Source organism: Lepidochelys kempii, chromosome 9, assembly GCF_965140265.1.
Source record: "Lepidochelys kempii isolate rLepKem1 chromosome 9, rLepKem1.hap2, whole genome shotgun sequence".
NCBI lineage: Eukaryota > Metazoa > Chordata > Testudines > Cheloniidae > Lepidochelys > Lepidochelys kempii.
In genome coordinates this window covers 50,470,537-50,494,480 of record NC_133264.1, presented here as the reverse complement: position 1 = coordinate 50,494,480, position 23,944 = coordinate 50,470,537, and the positions used below count along the sequence as shown (strand labels likewise).

At 43.8% G+C, this 23,944-nt stretch overlaps 2 protein-coding genes across 7 annotated transcripts in view; both read right to left on the bottom strand.

Moving 5' to 3' along the window:
- UBE2G2 (ubiquitin conjugating enzyme E2 G2) overlaps positions 1–23,944 on the bottom strand; it is a 55,229-nt gene that overhangs the window by 28,058 nt on the left and 3,227 nt on the right. For 2 of the 4 annotated variants that reach the window (XM_073360326.1, XM_073360322.1), the window contains exons 2-3: positions 388–423; positions 247–292 (exon numbers count right to left, since the gene is read on the bottom strand). In XM_073360326.1, the coding sequence (XP_073216427.1) occupies positions 247–292; positions 388–423 (82 nt within the window). Of the gene's footprint in view, positions 1–246; positions 293–387; positions 424–5,727; positions 5,759–23,944 lie in introns of those variants that run through there. The other 2 variants (XM_073360324.1, XM_073360325.1) reach the window with 2 other exon arrangements.
- Positions 5,752–23,911, bottom strand: LOC140917444 (uncharacterized). 3 transcript variants are annotated; one of them, XM_073360320.1, is made up of 4 exons: positions 18,400–23,911; positions 17,602–18,166; positions 16,667–16,935; positions 5,752–5,806 (listed from the first exon to the last, which is right to left on the bottom strand). In XM_073360320.1, exons 1-4 carry the CDS (start codon positions 18,556–18,558, stop codon positions 5,774–5,776), a joined length of 1,026 nt encoding a protein of 341 aa, XP_073216421.1. In that variant the 5' UTR covers positions 18,559–23,911; the 3' UTR covers positions 5,752–5,773. The 3 variants fall into 3 exon arrangements, with proteins under 3 accessions (XP_073216421.1, XP_073216422.1, XP_073216420.1); XM_073360321.1 differs by lacking the exon at positions 5,752–5,806 and having other exon boundaries at positions 16,259–16,935; positions 17,602–18,170; XM_073360319.1 differs by lacking the exon at positions 5,752–5,806 and having other exon boundaries at positions 16,259–16,935.

The following is a 23,944-nucleotide window of genomic DNA, read 5'->3' as shown; positions in this document are numbered from 1 at the left end:
CCATCAGCATAAGACGACTCAAGTGCAAGTGTTCTATTTTCAAATCCAGATCATGGTCTGATGGCAGAGAGGTTTCCCAACTTCCCCCTTTGAATACGGACTGAGCAGATTGTATGGAGTTCTCTTTTACGCAAGAATATACAAGACTGAATTAAGATTTTCTGTATTAATGCTCTCCTTTATGACAAGCTAGTCCAAAAAGTTAAATGTAAGATGAAGTTTAACTCCAAAGGAGTATCAACTCACATGATCAAGGCTTCCCATTCAAAGAAGTTTTCTTCATTCATAGGCCCTATTTAAAGAAAAAAAAAAAAGATACATCATTGCTTTACGAACAACAGTCAATGACACATACCTACATAACATGAGTTCTATATAGCTCCTTACCTGCTACTATTCCTTCTGGTGGATTCAGGGTTAACTCTAAAATTCAGAATTAAAAGAAGATTGTTATTGATACAGTAGTTTCTTTATATTACTTAAAATTCAAAGAATAAGACATTTAACCTATCAATTGGATTGCTGTAGCTCAGCATGCTAATTCCTGACAAGCAGCAACAGCCGATCAGATATCAGGAAAAACTTGGGAATGTTCTGATTCCTCCTACTGGTTGTCTACTCTCCTCATCGGTTGAGTCTTCCAGAGAAGAAACACCAACACATCAAGCTCACAGAACGAAACCACTTCATGAACTAACACAATCACTGACTTGCTAGCCAACCTGGCTTTAAAAACCTTTCCTGAAACCCAATACACAACAATTTGAACTTTAAGGAGAAAAACCACTGTTCCACCCAAACACAGAAAACATGCACGCTTTTTCAGGGTGGGATATTCTGAATTAGCACACAGAGTTATCAAAGTTCAATGAACAGGGAAAGACTTTACTCCCATGGCCTCACTGCATTAATTCAAAACTGATGACATCTTCACCCCAAACACAAGCCAGAATACAGCGAGGAGGAGGAACGGACGCAGAAAGATTTGATGGGAATAGCTGCATACTGTACTGCAGCTGCTGAGGACTACATCCTATCTGTACAATTTAAGAAATGTGAGAAAAGAACCACAGAACAGCCTTGAACAACTGGCTGACTAGTCAAGGAGTCTTTCCTGTCTCCAGACAGTCACAGCCTGACTAAAGCAAACCTTTACCTCATCACGACACAGTTCATCTGCAGCTTCATAGACAGCTGACAATTCCTGATTCACCAAGCTATAGTAGACTTAAATCCATGGCCCCCTGATTTCAGACTCTCCCATAAGATGAGCATCCTGAGGCAAGAACTCCATGCATCCGATGAAGTGAGCTGTAGCTCACAAAAGCTTATGCTCAAATAAATTGGTTAGTCTCTAAGGTGCCACAAGTACTCCTTTTCTTTTTGCGAATACAGACTAACACGGCTGCTACTCTGAAACATGTCCTACTGTAGTAATCACTTAGAAAGTCTCCAATATCTAGAGGATGTGAGAGCAATTTAACTAATTTCTGATCAGAATAAAAACTTCGTAGCGAGCTACCCTGATTTGAGTTGAAAAGCTTAGGTATACCCTGAAACACAGTCTTTTGAACTATTTTAGCCCTGTGGAACACTTGGAAGAGGAATTTACAAAAGAGGCTCTCTAGCCTGCCAGCTCTCTGTGTAAAAAACAATACAAGGAAAGCCATTAAGGAATAGGATTCAAAGGGGAAGAGTCAAGCCAAGGGGTTCAAAGAATTATTTCTCTTTGTCTTGCCAAGTACAGTTCAATGTCAAGTTAGTAAATGACATCACCAATGTATGGTATTATACACAGCCTGTGGAAGCTCTGAGCCTATCAACTCAACATCAGAATACTTTTGATATTTCCCACAATTACATGCACCCTTCTAGGCTGGATTTTTCACTTCTGAAAGGGAGAACAGTGTTCAGATCTCAGACTCTGTGCTGAGAGAACAGCGAATGAGACTTCTGTTGCTCAGTCAGGGCCTAGTTAGGAGTTAATAGCTATGAAAGGAGTTGTGAAGGATGCACTGTATAGCCCTCCTACCCCAAAGAAAACCATACCAACACAAGGTACTGGGGACAGTGAGGGTGAAATCCTATGGGACAAAATAAGGTATTTGTGAAGATGCAGACTCAACCCTTCACCTCACCGGGCTAGGCTCTGTCCTTCCCCTTCTCAACAGAAATGGGTGCGCATCACATTAGGGGAGCAAGCACAAGGCAGCTGTGTGGGGTTAGGCCTATCTAGTCCTGAGAGAGGAAAGCTGCAGGATCTTGAACTCACATCATTCTGATAGCCATTTTATGCTTGGATTATTTTGCGGGGAGAGGGTACCCCTCTTTTGCACTTCCAGGATTCTCTCACACTGCTAGAGTTCATACAATTTAAAGGCCATTTGGGAATCCCAGCTTTCAAATGCTATACAGCATTAATCTCAAGCAAATATCATATTGCCTCTATATAAATCCATGGTATGCCCACATCTTGAATGCAGATCTGGTTGCCCCATCTCAAAAAAATTGGAAAAGGTATAGAAAAGGGCAAACAAACATGATTAGGGGTATAGAACAGCTTCCATATGAGGAGAGATTAATAAGACAGGGACTTTTCAGCTTGGAAAAGAGATGACTAAGGGGGGATATGATAGAGGTCTATAAAATTATGACGGGTGTGAAGAAAGTAAATAAGGAAGTGCTATTTACTCCTTCTCATAATACAAGAACTAGGGGGTCACCAAATGAAATTAATAGGCAGCAGGTTTAAAACAAACAAAGAAGTATTTCTTCACACAACTCACTGTTAACCTATGGAACTCTTTGCCAGAGGATGTTGTGAAGGACAGACTATAACAGGGTTCAAAAAAGAACTAGATAAGTTCATGGAGCATAGGTCCATCAATGGCTATTAGCCAGGATGGACAGGCATGGTGTTCCTAGCCTGTTTGCCAGAAGCTGGGAATGGTTGATAGAAGAAGGATCACTTGATGATTACCTGTGCTGTTAATTCCCTCTGAAGTACCTGGCATTGGCCACTGACAGAAGACAGGATACTGGGCTAGATGGACCACTGGGCTGACCCAGTATGGCTGTTTTTATGTTAGCTTGTGAAGCATTAGCTGTTAAAATTACATCAGAACTGAAGTGGACTAAAAAACAAGATTGCAATCAACATTACATGATTTTAAAAGGACACAGCTTGAACAAGATCCCAAATGCAGGTTTTGTAAAAACACAAGCTCATGATCTTTTATTGTATCTCATCACTAGCCACTGCAGCCAGAGGCAGAAGGCTCCATAACCCATTACTAATCCCTGGAGCCATTTACGCACTCTTAAATTTTGTTTGTGTTAAGAGTTCAGATTTTCTAATTTGTTTTTAAGCTTAGAATGAAATAACCACCCCATTTAAAAGATCTATTCACATGCAAATACAGTGTCTCCCCTGAACATTTCTGGTACACACAATGACCACTAATGCATGTTGCGGATGCCCAAGTTTTTAGAAAAGGTTTCATAGATTCATAGATATTAAGGTCAGAAGGGACCATTATGATAATCTAGTCTGACCTCCTGAACAACGCAGGCCACAGAATCTCACCCACCCACTCCTGTGAAAACCTCTCACCTATGTCTGAGCTACTGAAGTTCTCATATCGTGGTTTAAAGACTTCAAGGAGCAGAGAATCCTCCAGCAAGTGACCCGTGCCCCATGCTACAGAGGAAGCTGAAAAACCTCCAGGGCCTCTTCCAATCTGCCCTGGAGGAAAATTCAATCTGCCCTGGAGGACTATTGTTGTTATAGCAACAGTCACTAATGTCATACTCATTGTGAGTCACTGATGTATGATCACTCAGGATGAAACTGTCCATAGAAAGAGTTATAGAGATATCATGCAGTGACCACAACCAGACAGTCTCTTCATGGACAGTTAAACTTCTCTGCAGTTCCTTTGTCATGCAGAGTAGCTGCCCCTAGTGGTCCTACAAGCACCCCCTGCAGTTTCCCTCCAAATTCTCCAGAATAATCCAGTTAAAACCAAAGTCTTTGAAACTATATTCCCCTTCTCCTGGGAACTAATTTATTCAATATCATTCAGCCCCCACAAAAGCTTCTTTCTGCTTCCCCCTCAGGTTTAGGGTCATTTTGTTAGGTATAAAATAGTTATGGTCAAATAAACTTTGACTTCACTATAGCGAGTGTACAAACATACCAAGAATCTGCATTTTAATCAACCCTGATTATGTTCTCAAATGATCTGCTGAACAATACACCTTCTGAAAACTTTATTAAACATTTATCAATTAATTTGAAGGTATGCAAAACTATTAAAGACAGATTACCTGAGAAATACATCTTTTCCCCTTAGTGCAGGCAAATGATAGGACTCTGGCCTGAGATTCAGGAAACCCAATTCTATTTCCCACTCTGCCATTTCCCTATTGTTGTATTCAGTGTTGTTGTAGCCCTGTTGTGTGACTTTGGGCAAGTCACTCCCTCCATCGGTCAGTTTCCCCATATGTAAAACAGGGACAATGATACTTACTTTCCTTTGCAAAGTACTGAGACCTATGGATGAAGATACTTAGCCCTGGTCTACACTACAAGTTTAGGTTGAATTTAGCAGCATTAGTTTGATTTAACCCTGCACCTGTCCACATGACAAAGCCATTTTTGCAGACTTAAAGGGCTCTTAAAATCTATTTCTGTACTCCTCGCCAAGGAGGGGATGAGCGCTGAAATCGACATCGCCGGGTCGAATTTGGGGTAGTGTGGACGCAATTCAATGGAATTGGCCTCTGGGAGCTATCCCAGAATGCTCCACTCTGGACAGCACTTCAAACTCAGATGCACTTGGCAGGTACACAGGAAAACACCGGGAACTTTTGAATTTCATGTCCTGTTTGGCCAGCGTGGTGAGCTCATCAGCACAGGTAACCATGCAGAGCTCATCAGCACAGGTGACCATGCAGTCCCAGAATCGAAAAAGAGCTCCAGCATGGATCGAACGGGAGGTACTGGATCTGATCACTGTATGGGGAGATGAATCCATGCTATCAGAACTCTGTTCCAAAGGTGAAATACCAATATATTTGAAAAAAATCTCCAAGGGCATGATGGACAGAGGCTATAACAGGGATCTGCAGCAGTGCCACGTGAAAATTAAGGCGCTCAGGCAAGCCCACCAAAAAACCAGAGGCACAAACGGTTGCTCCAGGTCAGAGCCCCAGACATACCACTTCTGTGATGAGCTGCATGCAATTCTAAGGGGTGCCCCTACCACTAACCCACCCCTGTCTGTGGACACCTGCAAGGGGGGAGTCTCACAAAACAGGGATGGGGATTTTGGGGAGGAGGAGGATAGCGCACAACAGGCAAGCGGAGAAACCATTCTCCCCAACAGCCAAGAATTGTTTATCACCCTGGAGCCAATACCCTCCCAACCTGGGCTCCCGGACCTTGAAGGTGGAGAAGGCACTTCTGGTGAGTGTACCTTTGTAAATATAATACATGGTTTAAAAGCAAGCGTGTTTAATGATTAATTCACCCTGAAGACTTGGGATGCATTCACGGCCAGTACAGCTAACTGGAAAAGTTTGTTAACGTGTCTGGGGATGGAGCGGAAATCTTCCAGGGACATTATTAAGGGGACATTCAGAGGTGGCCGTTCCTGCTGCGCTGTTTGCTTGCGGCTGAAATCATCCCCGCTTTTAGCCACGCGCTGGGGGGAGGCCACTTACGCTGAGCTGTTCGCATTTGGCTGGCAGGGATCTTCTCCGATACTAGTCACGCGGTGGGAGGAGGGGTGAAGCGATCATTCTAGAGAATTGGAGGGGGGGGAGCGGTTAGTTGTGTTTGTGCTGCACGTTAAACCGCAGTCCCTCCTTTTAAATGGACAACCCAATGGGTGCTTGGTATGGGAAAGGACAGTGCTGCTGTTTGAGACCATTCCCACATGTTATGAAGGCTGAAGAAGCCGAAAGACTGTGGCTTACCATGGCTGCCTGCAAGCCGAATTCTGTTGCCCAGCCCTGTGTGCGTGAGATCTCTCACACCAAACCGGCAGGCCCTCAAAATAAGAGGCAAAATGCGACCTTGTACCGAAAACACATACTACGTAATGTTAACAGCTTGGTTCACCATGAAAGAGTCTACTCATTGATCTCTAAAATGTCTTTTTAAATACTACTCTCCCTTTTTTTCCCTCCCGCAGCTGCAAATGTTTCAACACTCCCCCGATCATCTCCGTCCCAGAGGCTAGAGCAAATAAGAAGGCGAAAAAAAAGCACTCGCGATGAAATGTTCTCTGAGCTCATGCTGTCCTTCCACACGGAAAAGCTCAGCAGAATGTGTGAAGGCAAACAATAGCAGAGTCCAGGAAAGCATAAAATGAACGCGAGGACAGGAGGGACGAGTAAGATGAGAGGTGGCGGCAGCATGATGACATGAGGCAGGATGCAATGTTGAGGCTACTGGGGAATCAAACGGATATGATCCGGCGTCTGGTGGAGCTGCAGGAAAGGCAGCAGGATCACAGACCGCCGCTGCAGCCCCTGTGTAACCGCCCGCCCTCCTCCCCAAGTTCCATAACCTCCTCACCCAGAAGCCCAAGAACCGGGAAGGGGGGAGGGGCTCCAGGCACCCAACCACTCCACCCCAGAGGACTGCCTAAGCAACAGAAGGCTGGCATTCAATAAGTTTTGAAGTGCAGTGTGGCCTTGTCCTTCCCTCCTCCCCTCATCCACAACCCCACCTGGTTCTTCCCTCCTGCCCCACCACTCCCAGGCTACCTTGGCAGTTATCCCCCTATTTGTGTGATGAATTAATAAAGAATGCATGATTTTGAAACAACAATGACTTTACTGCTTCTGCAAGCGGTGATTGAAGGGGGGAGGGCGGGTGGCTTACAGGAAAGTAGAGTGAACCAAGTGGGTGGGTTTTCATAAAGGAGAAACAAATAGAACTGTCACACCGTAGCCTGGCCAGTCATGAAACTGGTTTTCAAAGCTTCTCTGATGCGCAGCGCACCCTGCTGCGCTCTTCTAATCGCCCTCATGTCTGGATGCGCATAATCAGGGGCCAGGTGATTTGCCTCAACCTCTCACCCCACCATAAATGTCTCCCACTTACTCTCACAGAGATTGTAGAGCACACAGCAAGCTGCAATAACAATGAGAATATTGGTTTTGCTGAGGCCTAACCGAGTCAGTAAACTGCGCCAGCGTGTTTTTAAACGTCCAAATGCACATTCTACCACCATTCTGCACTTGCTCAGCCTATAGTTGAACAGCTCCTTACTACTGTCCACGCTGCCTGTGTATGGCTTCATGAGGCAGGGCATTAAGGGGAAGGCTGGGTCCCCAAGAATAAACTATAGGCATTTCAACATCTCCAACAGTTATCTTCTGGTCTGGGAAGTAAGTCCCTTCTTGCAGCTTTTCAAACAGACCAGAGTTCCTGAAGATGCGAGCATCATGTACCTTTCCCGGCCATCGCACGTTGATGTCGGTGAAACGTCCCTTGTGATCCACAAGTGCTTGCAGCACCATTGAAAAGTACCCCTTGCAGTTTACATTCTGGCTGCCAAGGTGGTCCAGTCCCAAGATGGGGATATGCATTCCGTCTATCACCCCACCACAGTTAGGGAATCCCATTGCAGCAAAACTATCCACTATGACCTGCACATTTCCCAGAGTCACTACCCCTGATAGCAGCAGCTCAGTGATTGTGTCGGCTACTTGGATCACAGCAGCCCCCACAGTAGATTTGTCCACTCCAAATTGATTCCCGACTGACCGGTAGCTGTCTGGCATTGCAAGCTTCCACAGGGCTATCGCCACTCGCTTGTGAACTGTGAAGGCTGCTCTCATCTTGGTATTCTTGCACTTCAAGGGCAGGGAAAGCAAGTCAAAGTTCCATGAAAGTGCCCTTACGCATGCGAAAATTTCGCAGGCACTGGGAATCATCCCAGACCTGCAACACTATGCGGTCCCACCAGTCTGTGCTTTTTTCCCGGGCCCAGAATCGGCGTACCATAGCATGAGCCTGCCCCATTGCCACCAGGATGTCCAAATTGCCAGGGCCCGTACTTTGAGAGAAGTCTGTGTCCATGTCCTCATCACTCTTGTCACCACGCTGCCACCGCCTCCTCGCCTGCTTTTGCAGGTTCTGGTTCTGCACATACTGCAGGATAAAGCACGAGGTGTTTAAATGCTCATAACAGCCACAGTGATCTGAGTGGGCTCCATGCTTGCCATGGTATGGCGTCTGCAGGAGAGCAGAGTTGCAGCGGAAGCGGTGGCTGACGACAGATGCCACGAGAATAGATATTTACAGAGAACGATGAGATGACTTGCGAGGTGGATTCATGAGAGCAGGAGAGCAAAGTTGCAGTGGAAGAGGTGGAGGACGAAGGTTAACAACACACACATTTCCCGAGGAAGAACACACGTACCCGGGAGCCCATGACAGACAACATGGAGAAATTCACTATTGAGACAATAGCAGCAGAGCAGAGTTGCAGCGGAAGCTGTGGATGACGACGGTTAGCAGTCCTACTGCACCGTCTGCTGAAAGCAGTATGGTGTCCGCATGGAAAAAAGGTGTGAAACGATTGTCTGCCGTTGCTTTCATGAAGGGAGGGGCAACTGACAACATGTACCCAAAACCACCCGCAACAATGTTTTTGCCCCATCAGGCATTGGGAGCTTAACCCAGAATTTCAATGGGTGGCGGAGACTGCGGGAACTGTGGGATAGCTACCCACAGTACACCACTCTGTAAGTCGATGCTAGCCACGGTAGTGAGGACGCACTCTGCCGACTTAATGCGCTTAGTGTGGACATACGCAATCGACTGTATAAAACTGATTTATAAAAATCGACTTCTATAATATCAACTTAATTTCATAGTGTAGACATACCCTTAGCTGTTATATAGCAAATAATATTCATTATTATATAAGGTGGATAAAAAATAATTATTTTTTATTTAAATCAGATTTTTTTGATAAAATGCTTTTTGAGGGAAAAACCTATCTAAAGACAGTTTTAATTAAGATACATTATAGCTCAAAGATATCTCATCATGGAATAGGGATTAAAAATTCTAATTCTATAGTAATGAGACAATATATTCATGTAACGTTTAAGGAAAGTTTTGTAAATGAGTTCCAATAGTTCATGTATTAGGGACCCAATTTTATAGGGTTCCTGGGGCTTCTGTATAGATTATTTAGGTTAATCTTTCCATATACCCAATGGGACTCAGTGCTCAGTCTAGAAGATACCATCAGAGACGCTTACTTGTGCAGTTGTCAAAGAAAAAAAAAATCTCTATCATCCAGAAACAACCATAGATAAGTTTGTGATAAGAACCAGAAGATTACAAAAAGAGGTAATTGATGAAAAAAATGCCTGTTTTTTTATGCAAGAAACTCTCCTTCCCGTATGATCGAGAACCCACACTTTATTAACATGGTTCAGTCATTAAGACCAGGATACAGTCCACCCAACAGAGCAGACGTCGCAGGCAAATTGCTGGATAAAGTGTATGAAAGAGAAATTGAGCAGTATGCAAAAGGTCTAGAGGGTAAAATTGTTAACCTGAGTCTTGATGGATGGAGCAATATCCACAATGATCCTGTTGTATGTGCTTGTCTGACAAAAGAAGAAGGGAATGTCTTCCTTACAGAAACAACTGATACATCATAAATGATCTGGAGGATGGTGTGGATTGCACTCTCAGCAAATTTGCGGATGATACTAAACTGGGAGGAGTGGTAGATACGCTGGAGGGCAGGGATAGGATACAGAGGGACCTAGACAAATTGGAGGATTGGGCCAAAAGAAATCTGATGAGGTTCAATAAGGATACTTATTACTTACCTGCACTTAGGAGGGAAGAACCCAATGCACAGCTACAGACTAGGGACCAAATGGCTAGGCAGCAGTTCTGCAGAAAAGGACCTAGGGGTGACAGCGGACGAGAAGCTAGATATGAGTCAACAGTGTGCCCTTGTTGCCAAGAAGGCCAATGGCATTTTGGGATGTATAAGTAGGGGCATAGCGAGCAGATCGAGGGACGTGATCGTTCCCTTCTATTCGACATTGGTGAGGCCTCATCTGGAGTATTGTGTCCAGTTTTGGGCCCCACACTACAAGAAGGATGTGGATAAATTGGAGAGAGTCCAGCGAAGGGCAACAAAAATGATTAGGGGTCTGGAACACATGAGTTATGAGGAGAGGCTGAGGGAACTGGGATTGTTTAGTCTGCAGAAGAGAAGAATGAGGGGAGATTTGATAGCTGCTTTCAACTACCTGAAAGGGGGTTCCAGAGAGGATGGTTCTAGACTATTCTCAGTGGTAGAAGAGGACAGGACAAGGAGTAATGGTCTCAAGTTGCAGTGGGGGAGGTTTAGGTTGGATATTAGGAAAAACTTTTTCACTAGGAGGGTGGTGAAACACTGGAATGAGTTACCTAGGGAGGTGGTGGAATCTCCTTCCTTAGAAGTTTTTAAGGTCAGGCTTGACAAAGCCTGGCTGGGATGATTTAGTTGGGGATTGGTCCTGCTTTGAGCAGGGGGTTGGACTAGATGACCTCCTGAGGTCCCTTCCAACCCTGATATTCTATGATTCTATGATCAGGAAATGCATACGCTGCAGAATACTTACAAGAAGTAGCAGTAAAAGCTATAACAAATGCTGAAAAAAAATTCAAATGTCTAGTATGCAGCTTGGTCACAGACAATATTGCAAATGTATACAAAGTGAGAAGACATTATTGTGAAGAGAGTCCCAAGATGATAATATACATTTGCAGTGCTCATTTGATGCACCTCCTAGCCAAAGACTTCAGTGTTCCAGAAATAAAGGCTAATGTTTTTGGCAAAATACTTCCGTAACAACCACTTTGCAGCAGCTGCTCTGAAAAAAGCGGAAGAACCAAGATAACTCTCCCACAAGGTGCGCGATGGAACTCAGTAGTGGACTATTTTGAGCACTATATCAAGAATTGGACTAATCTGATGACAGTTTGTGAACAAAATTGTAAAAAGATAGACGGCACTGTCACAGCCGAAGTTCCCAACATTGGGCTTAAGAGAAATGTTGAACACATGCTGAGTATCCTGAAGCCTATTTCTGTAGCCTTGAACAAAATGCATGGAAATAGCTGTTTTATTGCTGATGCTGTTGAAATTTGGAAAGAATTGAGTGAGATCTTAAAAAGAGAAATATGCAATGACAGAGTTAAATTACAAGCATTAAAAAAACGAATGGGACAAGCACTATCTCCAGCTCATTTTCTTGCAAATAGTCTCAATACTCGATACGAGGGTCAAACCTTAACTACTGAAGAAGAGGAGTTGGCTATGACATGGACATCCAGCAATCATCTCTCCATAATGCCAACTATAATAAACTTCAGAGCTAAGGATGAACCATTCAAGAAATATATGTTTGCTGATGATGTTTTAAAGAAAGTCACACCAGTGAACTGGTGGAACTCACTTAAGCACTTGGATTCAGAGACTGTTGAAGTGATAATCTCACTTGTAACAACAGTAGCTTCTTCTGCCCGTGTAGAAAAATATTTTCTTCCTTTGGACTAATTCATTCCAAACTGAGAAATCTTTTGGGACCTGAAAAAGCAGGAAAGCTTCTTCTCCAGATTATGAACAAACAGGAAAATGACGGTGAAGAGAACTGAGTTAGCTGCAGAAGCCAATATTTTAAGTTTCTCGTGTTGACCTGGCTGACAGTCGATTTAATTTTTTTTAAAAAATATTTCATTTAACTATTTTAGTTAAAAACAATTTTAACCAAAACAAACCTGATTTTAAAAAACGTGAATATTTAAATTAAAAAATTCATATGCTTGTTGTGTTATAATATTATATGTTTGCTGTTGAAGACAAAAAATCCAGAATACATAACATTGTTGTTTCAGTTAAATAATCTAAATGTCTGTCTGGTGATCTCCTAATATAGCATGGCAAGAAAGTCCTCCAAATATTAATGATCAACCTATTGAACTGGAGATAGTTCACCTCCCAATGACTTCATAAATATCTGCTTCAATTACCTTTGATAAATGAGATAACCAAACAATCATTCATTTTCTGATATAGCTGTAAAACTAATCTGAAAAGTTCTCAAAATAAATCACTTAAAAAATGTATAGTGTGTACCTTCTAAAAATGAAACCTACATCTATCTCTGAGTTGTGAAGCATATGTATTAAGGTTATAACAACTAACAAGAATGCACTTTTATGTAGAAATCCATGACTAAATGAAGTTTTCCTGACTCGTGATTGAAATCATGATTTCAATCAGTTTGATTTAAATCAAATCCACCCTGCTATTATAGCCTCTATTAGAGATGGTAGAAACATTCTCTGTCCTGAACTCACCCATCCTATTTATTACAGTTCCCTCGTGGTAAGTGAATTCATTATCATTACTTGGATAAGCTTAAGTGTTTTATGACGCAATTTCCTACATTTTTGAACACATTCTCTCTTGGGATTGAGTTTCAATAACTGACTAGGAAAAGCCCCAAATACTATGTTTAGGAAAGGAAGGGGCATTTTCAAAGCAGTGGTTTTGATGCTAACCATGTTAACCAGCTGCAGGGGCCTTGCCTAAATGTTTATCTCTTTATTTAATGAGCAGCAGCAGCTAACCACAACCTGTCCAGCTGCAATGCTGGATTTTTCTTTTTGCTCCAGATGGAAACTTTCCAATTTTAAGAACAGACTGCAAGAGCATGCAAACTGAAATGAGGTTGGCTTATGTCCTGAAGCATAAAGGCTTATATCTCTTCTAATTGTTTTTTTAAATCCTGTCTAACGTAACCATAGATGTTCTCTGCCATATAAATATCTAATTTTTTTCTTAATCCTACTAGGCCCTTGGCCTCCATTATATCTAGTGGTAATAAATTCCACAGGTTAAATGCCTCAATTTTTAAAAGGAAATACTTTCTTATATTAAACACGACTACTTTGCAGTTCTACGGTTCTAATGATATAAAAGAACCTCCATTTTACAGATGTGGAAATTCAGACACAGGAGTGTAAAGAGCTGCCTAAGATCAGATAGCACATTACTGGCAAAGCTGGGGATATGGCTATGCTAGAAACGCTACAGCAGCAGCGCCATAGTAGCACTGTAATGTAGACACTACAGAGATGGAAAGGATTCCTCTACTGCTGAAGTAAATCCACCTCTCCAAGAGCCGGTAGCTAGACTGACAGAAGAATTCCTACCAGTCTCTATACCAAGGCTTAGATCGGCTTAATTACATCGCACATGGCATGAGCAATGTAGTTAAACCGACCTTACTTTGTAGCATAGACCAGCCCCAGGAAGAGGATTCCAATCTACCAACTCTCACGTGCTTCAACCAAAAAAATGCTTTTCCTCAAAAATGACATTCAACCAATTTCAGATTTAACACAGCACAAAATCCAGGATATTTAGGCCAGGTCTACACTATAAAATTACACCTGTATAACTATATTGCTCAGGGGCTTAAAAAAATTCACACACACACACACCCCGAGCAATTCAGTTATACCAACCTCACCCGTGGTGTAGATAGCACTATGTCGACAGGAAGGCTTACCTCAAAGACATAGCTGCCGCCTCTCGCAGAGGTGGGTTAACCACGCCAATGGGAGCAGCTCTCCTGTCAGCCTAGTAGTGTCTTAACTTCCTGAAATTTCTGACTTTAATGCCTGTCAGAGTTCTCTCCCCACTCTGAACTCTAGGGTACAGATGCGGGGACCCGCATGAAAGACCCCCTAAGCTTATTTCTACCAGCTTAGGTTAAAAACTTCCCCAAGGCATGAATTCTTCCTTGTCCTTGGACGGTATTGCTGCCACCACCAAGTGAGTTAGACAAAGAACCACTTGGAGTTCCTGTTTCCCCAAAATATCCCCCCAAATCCCTTTAACCAATCAGATTCTTAAAAACAGAACTTTTTTATAAAGAAAAACAAGCACCTCTGTAAAATCAGGATGGAAGGTAATTGTACAGGGTAATACAATTTAAAACATAGAGGATTCCCCTCTAGGCAAAACTTTAAAGTTACAAGAAACAGGAATAAACCTTCCTCTTAGCATAGGGAAAATTCACAAGCTAAAACAAAAGATACTCTAATGCATTTCCTTGCTATTACTTACTATTTCTGTAATTTTTGATGTATCATTTAGTAGGAGCTGGATTAGTTGCTTGGTCTCTCTGTCTTCGAGAGAACAACAAAGAGCACAAACAAAAACCTTTCTCCCCCAGATTTGAAAGTATCTTCTTTCTCCATTGGTGCTTCTGGTCAGGTGCCAACTAGGTTAATGGAACTGATTAACCCTTTACAGGTAAAGGAGGGATTATACGCTACCCTTAGCTGTATGTTTATGACAGTGCCCAACCACGGAACAAGCTGAAATTATTTGACTGGCACTAGCAGAATGGCCAGTCCAGAGTCTGAAGCACACAATGCCCATATGATTCAAGGAAGCAAACACTGACTGAGGGCATGGCTACACTTGCAGATGTAGAGTGCTTCAAGTTAAACCCGCCTTCGGAGAGCGCAGTAGGGAAACGCTGCAGTCTGTCCACACTGACAGCTGCAAGCGCACTGGCATGGCCACATTTGTGGCACTTTCAGCGGCACTGGGAGCGGTGCATTATGGGCAGCTATCCCACAAAGCATCTCTTCCCATTCTGGCGCTGTGGCTTGTGGGAACAGGGTGGGGGGCGGGGCATTCTGGGTCCTGTCCCAACGCCCCATGATGCATCTGTTTGCATCCCAGCAATCCCTGTGCTTCCATCCATATTTGGCGCCATCTTTCAACGTTTTTTGTACTGCGCGCTCTGTCTTCTCTTTCGGGCTGCGGGAATGGAGCTCGAACTACTGAGGAGTATGCTGATGAGTCTCGCCAGCACGTCACATTTGGTAGTCGAGTTATTCCTTATAATGCAAAGTGACAGTGAGGGCTCCGATGATGATATCGACTCGAGTAACGCATATAACACAAGCTTGCTTGTGGCATTCACGGACATGCTCACCACCATGGAATGCCGCTTCTGGGGTCGGGAAACAAGCACTGAGTGGTGGGATCACATCTTCATGTAAGTCTGGGATGACAAGTAGTGGCTGCAGAACTTTCGGATGAGAAAACCCAGTTTCATGGGACTGTGTGAAGAGCTCGCCCCCACCCTGCAGCGCAAGGACATGAGATTGAGAGCTGCCCTGACGGTGGAAAAGCACGTGGCAATTGCAATCTGGAAGCTGGCAACTCCAGATAGCTACCGCCAACCAATTTGGAGTGGGGAAGTTGACCGGTGGAATCATGTTGATGCAAGTTTGCAGGGCCATTAATCACATCCTGCTCAGAAGATCGGTGACTCCGGGTAACTTGCATGACATTGTGGATGGCTTTACACAAATGGGTTTCCCTAACTGCGGAGGAGCGATAGACGGCATACACATTCCAATTCTGGCACCAGCCCACCTAGCCTCCGAGTATGTTAATCGGAAGGGGTATTTCTCGATGGTTCTCCAGGCACTTGCGGATCACCGTGGGCTTTTCATTTACATTAACACAGGCTGGCCCAGAAAGGTGCATGACACAAGCATCTTTTGGAACACTGGCCTGTTCAGGAAGCTGCAAGCTGGGACTTTTTTCCCAGACCAGAAGATCACTGTAGGGGAAGTCGAAATGCCCATTGTGATCCTTGGAGACCCCGCTTACCCGTTAATGCCATGGCTCATGAAACCCTACACAGGGAGCCTTGACAGCAGCAAGGAGAGGTTCAACAACAGCTGAGCAGGTGCAGAATGACGATGGAGTGTGCTTTTGGCCGTTTAAAGGACCACTGGAGCTCTCTGTACGGGAAGCTGGATCTGGCCGATGACAGTAGCCCTGCGGTTCTATCCATGTGCTGCACCCTCCATAACATTTGTGAAGGGAAGGGTGAATGATTCACTCAGGCATGGAACTCGGAGGTTCAAATCCTGGAGGCTGAATTTGAACAGCCAGAGAGCAGGGCTATTAGAGAGGCCCAGCGTGAGGCTGCAAGAATTAGGGATGCCTTGAGGGAGCAATTTGAGGCTGAAAGCCACCAGTAATGTCTGGTGCCCTGAACGGGAGTGAAGTGCAGTGGTTCCAACGTTGGTAGGAATCTGTGTTTGCTACGCTGACTTGCAGAGCCTGTTTCTTTTCTGGGCTAAGGTATCTTTTACTTTATGTAATAATAAAGAATATTTTCAAAGCCAAAAAATCCATTTATTGAAAAGAAACAACTGCTTGTGAAACAGACAGGGCAAGGGGGTGGGGTGGGGAATGGTACAACCACAGATTTGCATCTGTCCTGTTATCATACTCAGCCTTCCTCTTTGGAGTACTGTGCAATGAGTGCTGCATTTCAGGATGGCTATACTGCATGGTGATGGGGGTTGAGTGCAGTGGGTAAGAGTCATAGTTTTCAGGGCTGGGTGGTGAAGCTACAGGTGTTGGAGGCAGCTGGTGGCGGTAAGAACCCGGATGTTGGGGACAGTGGGTTGGAGGCGACATGGGGGCACAAAGGAAAGAGTTTTGGGACAAGGGCTGTGGGGGGGGGGGGGGGGGGGAGTCCAGGCACGGTAGTGCTCCGCCTGCATGGCTACAAGCACCTGGATCGAGTCCGCCTGGCGCTCCATTATGCTTATCAGACGATCCGTGCTTTGCTGCCGGAGCACCGCGCTTTTGTGCCAGCAGTCCTCATTCTGCTGGCTGATCCTCCTTTCCCTGTCCCGCCACTCCTGCACTTTTTGATTTTCATTGATTGAATGCTGCATTACTTCATGCAACATGGCTTCCTTGCTTCTACGTTGGCTCTTTCTGATTCTTTGGAGTCTTTCGGCTGGTGATAACATGGACGGCTGAGATCTCAAGGTTGCATCTGCAAAGGAAAAATGCAACACTTAACAGAGGCAGCATTGTTCACACCAGACAGAGCAATGATTCCCTCATACTTAAGGGCAAGCACAGTCTACACAATTGCATAATTTGCCCGTCCTAAAGCGAGCGCACATAACCCACAGGAGCCCCAACATGCTGAGTCAGCACAGGGTCAAGCGTGACTGATTGTTTCACGGCTGTATTGTCCTCTGGGTTTCTGTGCCTTGGGGAGAGCCAACAGCGGCAGGGGGGCCCTATACTGAACACTGCCCCCACATTTTCCACAGGAGTTAGTCCTGGATATCTCGCTGCTGAGGGTGACCTGGGAAGCAAGGGAGGGTCTTCTAATCCAATGCGGATTCCGCCCTGGCCCATATGCAGCTTGCCTGTGCGCAGCTATGGTCCCCCCGCCCCTCACGGCACAGTGGCGAGGACAAGTTAGCTTTACTGGGACAAGGAACACAGTGGCTCACCCGAGAAACCTGTGCAAGCACATTTCCCAAGTTCTGGATGAGATCTTTGAAGAGATTGTTGAGACAGATTACCAAGATGTGAGAGAGAGCATACCAAGGTCCTATTCCGCATCTAGGCATGCATGCAGCCCTAACCCTCCTCACCCCAAGAGCCCGCACCAAATAAATTCCTTCCCAAAATAAAAGCCGCTTACTGGGAACCTCCTCTGGTGTTTGTCCTTCCCCCGACACTGACTGCTGTGAGTGGCTACCTTCCTCCTGGCTTGAGAACAGCTTCTGGCTGCATGCATCTAGGGATTCCAGGGTGTCTTCCTCTGCCTCAGCACCCTCGCTCTGACCCTGCTGCTCCTCCTCATCCTCCCACCTTGTTGAACTGGGCTCTGAAGTGTCCATGGTGGTACTCGGAGTGGAGGTGGGGTCAGCCCCAAGTATCGCGTCCAGCTCTTTGTAGAAACGGCAGGTCGCAGGGGCAGCACCGGAGCAGCTGTTTGCCTTGTGCGCTTTGTGGTAGGCATTCCACAGCTCCTTCATTTTAATCCTGCACTGCAGTGTGTGCCAGTCGTGGCCCCTTTCCATCATGTCCCTTGATATCTGCCTGAAGGTATTGTAATTTCTACAGCTGGAGTGCATCTGGGACTGGACAGCTTCCTCCACCCAAACACCGGTTAGGTCCAGCACCTCGCCATTGCTCCATACTGGGGATCGTCTGGTGCATGGAGGCATGGTCATCTGGAAAGGTTCGCCGAGAGGATTCCACGCCTGGCTGAGCAAACAGGAAGGGGATTTTCAAAATTCCCAGAGAATTTAAAGGGTGGGTCTGACGGTTGGTCACCTGAGGGCAGGGCAGTAGAGTTCAAAGTAATGACCAGAGTGGCTACGACAGGCACTGTGGGACACCTCTGGAGGTCGATCAGAGCGCACTAACAGACCAGGGCATCCACACTGGCGCCGTGGCGCTCCAGCGGGGGCATAACAAACGTTATTCCACTCACCGAGGTGGAGTACCAGGAACGGGCCAGCCGCAGAGTCAGAGCGCTCCATGTGCCTTCCAGTGTGGACGAGTATTGAGCTAGTGCGCCCGGGGCTCCTTTAATGTGCTGTAACTCACAAGTGTAGCCAAGCCCATAGTTTTCCAAAGCAGCGAAAGACATACACACAGGGCAAAAAAATTGTAACGGCTTAAACCAACATGCAGAGAATGGAACAGGATCTCAGCTTCATTCAACGTACACAGTTAATGAGGCAGTGTTCTTTAGAAAACTTGCATCTTCCCAGTACGCATACATGCAGCTTTGCGTAGAATATAGGTTTTTAAAAATTTTACCTGCATACATAGAAAATTTGGAAACCCTCCTATCTGCCAAATAAAACTAAATGTTCACCAGAACTCAAAAAGGAACATTGCCATACAAAACTTTGAACTCTCTACCCCAGCCATTTTGTCAGTAGAGCTCTTTAAAAAATTGTTTCAAGAATTTATTTACAACATATAAAAATGGGGAAAGTTTGCTGTTGTCATCTTTTACTTGCTCATTCAGAAATGGCAACCAATTTTTTTAATTAAACTATAAAAAAAATACATACACAGGCAGAGACCATTTCTGGAAAAATTTCAGCCCAACATATTGAAGTCCCTGAACATTATAAAAAACTGAAAACAAAGGATTATAATGCTCATGCAACCTTAAGTACAGATGTAAATAAAGCACCAGCTCGAGTATAACTGCACTATTCTAGCAGACAACTGACTAAACTAAAAAAAGGAATGATTTAACTTCTTTTACAAGACCAGAGATGCTGGAAGGGAAGTTACTACTTTACGAAAATCAGATTAAGGCCCCGATCCTACGAACACTTATGCACACATTTCACTACCCTATGACATGAATGGGACCACTCTCAGTAGTAAAGATAAGCATGCTGGTGTTTGAAGTATCAAGGCCTAGATCTCAATACAAAAAAGTCAAGGGACTAAAACAAAATTAAAAATAATAATAAAAGAAATCAAAGAATTTCAGAGATAGTACACTAGGAAAAAAAACAAGCCAAACGCCAAACAGGTACTTCTGTCATAATTAGGAACAAATTATTGGGAGGAGGGGAGAAATCAGATTAAAGTAGTGAGAAAAGTATATATTCATAAAAAGCTTTCCCCAGAGCAGTCTCTCTTAATTTCAGTTTACACACTAGTTAGCTAATAATCCACATCCAATAAAAGCAAAAAAGCACAATAAGGGGATCTAACTTTAAGATTATGAACAAACATTTACTATATTTTTACTTTTGAAAACTATTTTGGGCTAAAGAAAAATACTAGAGGACAGCTATAATTGGGTGTTCACTTGTACATCATTAGCATAAAACATCAGCAAAAGGCATGAAGAGTATTTATGGTCTAGATTTACCTCTGCTTTTTGGAACAAAAGCTTAACAAAAAAGAGGCTAGCTAGGAGAGTTACTGTCTGCATAAGCAGTTTAACTATGTTTGTTCAAATGTTAGAAGACAGATCAATTAATGGTCTACAAGGACTGACAATTACATGCCTCGGAGAGAAAACATATCAGACTTACGGTTATAATTTTCCAAGAGGAACTTAGTTTTGATAATAAACTACATCACTTAGAACGTCGGGGAAGCTGGGATACACAGTGTGCCAAACTTTTCTGCTCGTCTCCCCATAGGTGAAATCATTGCACAGTAAATTAATTGCTATAGATTACATTAATTGTTCACAAGACTACATTCAATTACAGTTCGGATGCCTCTTCTCAAGGAAGACTCAGAACTGGAATAGCATATGTTGTAGGTCATGACTGAGATGTACTGGCAGAGCTGTGCAAACAATACACAAAGAATGTTCTGATGTTATATGATTAAAATATGACCATTGTGGCTACCATTGTTATATAAATACAGCAAATCTTATACAAAGTACCGTATATACTCGTTCATAAGCCAAATTTTTTTGGTAAAAAAGTGAAGCATTGAAGAGCGGGGTTGGCTTATCAATGGGTCTACATCAAAATTTGACAATTTTAAGCTCTATTGAATTGAATATCTAATATAATGTCATTTTGTTTACCTGGAGCTTTCGCAGACACGGAGCCCCTCAGCTCCCTTTGGCCACAGTTCGCCGTTCTCAGCCAATGGGAGCTGCGGGAAGTGGCAGCCAGCATGTCCCTCAGCCCGCGCTGCTTCCCGCAGCTCCCAGTGGCTGGGAACAGCAAACTGCAGCCACTAGGAACTGAGGGGCTCCATGCCTGCAGATGCTCCAAGTAAACAAAATGTCCCGACCCACCAGCGACTTACCCATATGGGCCAGGAGCCAAAGTTTGCCAACCCCTGAAATACAGAGTTGGCTTATGAAAGGGTCATACAGTTTTTGCCATTTTTACCTATCCATTTTGGGGGGTCGGCTTATAAACGAATGGACTAATGAACGAGTTTATACGGTAGGTCATGTAAGGTATCTATGGAAAAGTTATGATTTGCTGAATATGGTTCTCCTATTTGTATGCATATATTATTTTTGTATCTGAAGTTATGAATATTGACTATGTTCCTATATTTCAAATGTGTTTGCTCCTCATAGAAGAAATGGTTGTAGGGGATAATCCTGGTTCAAGTGATCACGAGCTAATTCAGTTCAAACTGAATGGAAGGATTAACAAAAATAAATCTGCTAGTAGGGTTTTTGATTTCAAAAGGGCTGACTTTCAAAAATTAAGGAAATTAGTTAGGGAAAGGGATTGGACTGAAGAATTTATGGATTTAAAGGCAGAGGAGTCCTGGGATTACTTTAAATCAAAGCTGCAGAAGCTATCGGAAGCCTGCATCCCAAAAAAGGGGAAAAAATTCATAGGCAGGAGTTATAGACCAAGCTGGATGAGCAAGCATCTCAGAGAGGTGATTAAGAAAAAGCAGAAAGCATACCGGGAGTGGAAGACAGGAGAGATCAGCAAGGAAAGCTACCTTATTGAGGTCAGAACATGTAGGGATAAAGTGAGACAGGCTAAAAGTCAAGTAGAGTTGGACCTTGCAAAGGGAATTAAAACCAATAGTAAAAGGTTCTATAGTCATATAAATAAGAAGAAAACAAAGAAAGAAGAAGTGGGACCGCTAAACACGGAGGATGGAGTGGAGGTCAAGGATAATCTAGGCATGGCCCAATATCTAAACAAATACTTTGCCTCAGTCTTTAATAAGACTAAATAGGATCTTAGGGATAATGGTAGCATGACAAATGGGAATGAGGATATGGAGGTAGATATTACCACATCTGAGGTAGAAAGCGAAACTCAAACAGCTTAATGGGACTAAATCAGGGGGCCCAGATAATCTTCATCCAAGAATATTAAAGGAATTGGCACATGAAATTGCAAGCCCATTAGCAAGAATTGTTAATGAATCTGTAAACTCAGGGGTTGTACCGTATGATTGGAGAATTGCTAACATAGTTCCTATTTTTAAAAAAGGGGGAAAAAAGTGATCCGGGTAACTACAGGCCTGTTAGTTTGACATCTGTAGTAAGCAAGGTCTTGGAAAAAATTTTGAAGGAGAAAGTAGTTAAGGACATTGAAGTCAATGGTAAATGGGACAAAATACAACATGGTTTTACAAAAGGTAGATCGTGCCAAACCAACCTGATCTCCTTCTTTGAGAAAGTAACAGATTTTTTAGACAAAGGAAACACAGTGGATCCAATTTACCTAGATTTCAGTAAGACATTTGATACCATGCCATATGGGGAATTATTAGTTAAATTGGAAAAGATGGGGATCAATAGGAAAATTGAAAGGTGGATAAGGAATTGGTTAACAGGGAGACTACAGCGGGTCCTACTGAAAGGTGAACTGTCAGGCTGGAGGGAGGTTACCAGTGGAGTTCCTCAGGGATCGGTTTTGGGACCAATCTTATTTAATCTTTTTATTACTGACCTCGGCACAAAAAGTGGGAGTGTGCTAATAAAGTTTGTGGATGATTCAAAGCTGGGAGGTATTGCCAATTTAGAGAAGGACCAGGATATCATATAGGAGGATCTGGATGACCTTGTAAACTGGAGTAATAGTAATAGGATGAAATTTAATAGTGAGAAGTGTAAGGTTATGCATTTAGGGATTAATAAGAATTTTAGTTATAAACTGGTGATGCATCAATTAGAAGTAATGGAGGAGGAGAAGGACCTTGGAGTATTGGTTAATCATAGGATGACTATGAGCCGCCAATGTGATATGGCTGTGAAAAAAGCTAATGCGGTCTTGGGATGCATCAGGCGAGGTATTTCCAGTAGAGATAAGGAGGTTTTCGTACCGTTATACAAGGCACTGGTGAGACTTCACCTGGAATACTGTGTGCAGTTCTGGTCTCCCATGTTTAAGAAGGATGAATTCAAACTGGAACAGGTACAGAGAAGGGCTACTAGGATGATCTGAGGAATGGAAAACTTGTCTTATGAAAGGAGACTCAAGGAGCTTGGCTTGTTTAGCCTAACTAAAAGAAGGCTGAGGGGAGATATGATTGCTCTCTATAAATATATCAGAAGGATAAATACCAGAGAGGGAGAGGAATTATTTAAGCTCAGTACCAATGTGGACACAAGAACAAATGGATATAAACTGGTCATTGGGAAGTTTAGACTTGAAATTAGATGAAGGATTCTAACCATCAGAGGAATGAAGTTTTGGAATAGCCTTCCAAGGGAAGCAGTGGGGGAAAAAGATCTATCTGGCTTTAAGATTAAACTCGATAAGTTTATGGAGGAGATGGGATGATGGGATAACATGATTTTGGTAACTAATTGATCTTTAAATATTCATGGTAAATAGGCCTAATGGCCTGTGATGGGATGTTAGATGGGGTGGGATCTGAGTTACTACAGAAAATTCTTTCCTGGGTATCTGGCTGGTGAATCTTGCCCATATGCTCAGGGTTTAGCTGATCGCCATATTTGGGGTTGGGAAGGAATTTTCCTCCAGGGCAGATTGGAAGAGGCCCTGGAAGTTTTTCACCTTTTTCTGTAGCATGGGGTACGGGTCACTTGCTGGAGGATTCTCTGCTCCTTGAAGTCTTTAAACCAAGATTTGAGGACTTCAGTAGCTCAGACATAGGTGAGAGGTTTTTCGCAGGAGTGGGTGGGTGAGATTCTGTGGCCTGCATTGTGCAAGAGGTCAGACTAGATGATCATAATGGTCCCTTCTGACCTTAGTATCTATGAATCTAAACACCCACAATGCAGTTTACATCAAGTCTAGCCAGCACATTGTGAATGGAGTTTGAGTAATTGCCCACCAACGAACACAACAGGCCACAGAAGAAGCCTATCCCCATCTAATGGACATTCCTGAGGACCTTCTATCTAGTGTACGGGTAATGGCTGCTCTGACTCATGCAAGGGCACGTGACTAGAGCAGGGGCGGGCAAGCTTTTTGGCCTGAGGGCCGCATCAGGTTTCTGAAATTGCATTGAGGGCCGGTTGGGGGAGGCTGTGCCTCCCCAAACAGACAGGCCCCTGCCCCCATCTGAACCCCCCCCCGCTT

Coding starts and splice junctions, on each gene's coding strand:
- LOC140917444 (XM_073360319.1), bottom strand. CDS start 18,558: ATGTCTTTCGCTGCTTTGGAAAACTATGGGCTTGGCTACACTTGTGAG. Junction 18,167..18,399: donor GTTCCTGGTACTCCACCTCG/GTGAGTGGAATA, acceptor TTGCTCAGCCAG/GCGTGGAATCCTCTCGGCGA. Junction 16,936..17,601: donor AACACCAGAGGAGGTTCCCA/GTAAGCGGCTTT, acceptor TTTCCTTTGCAG/ATGCAACCTTGAGATCTCAG.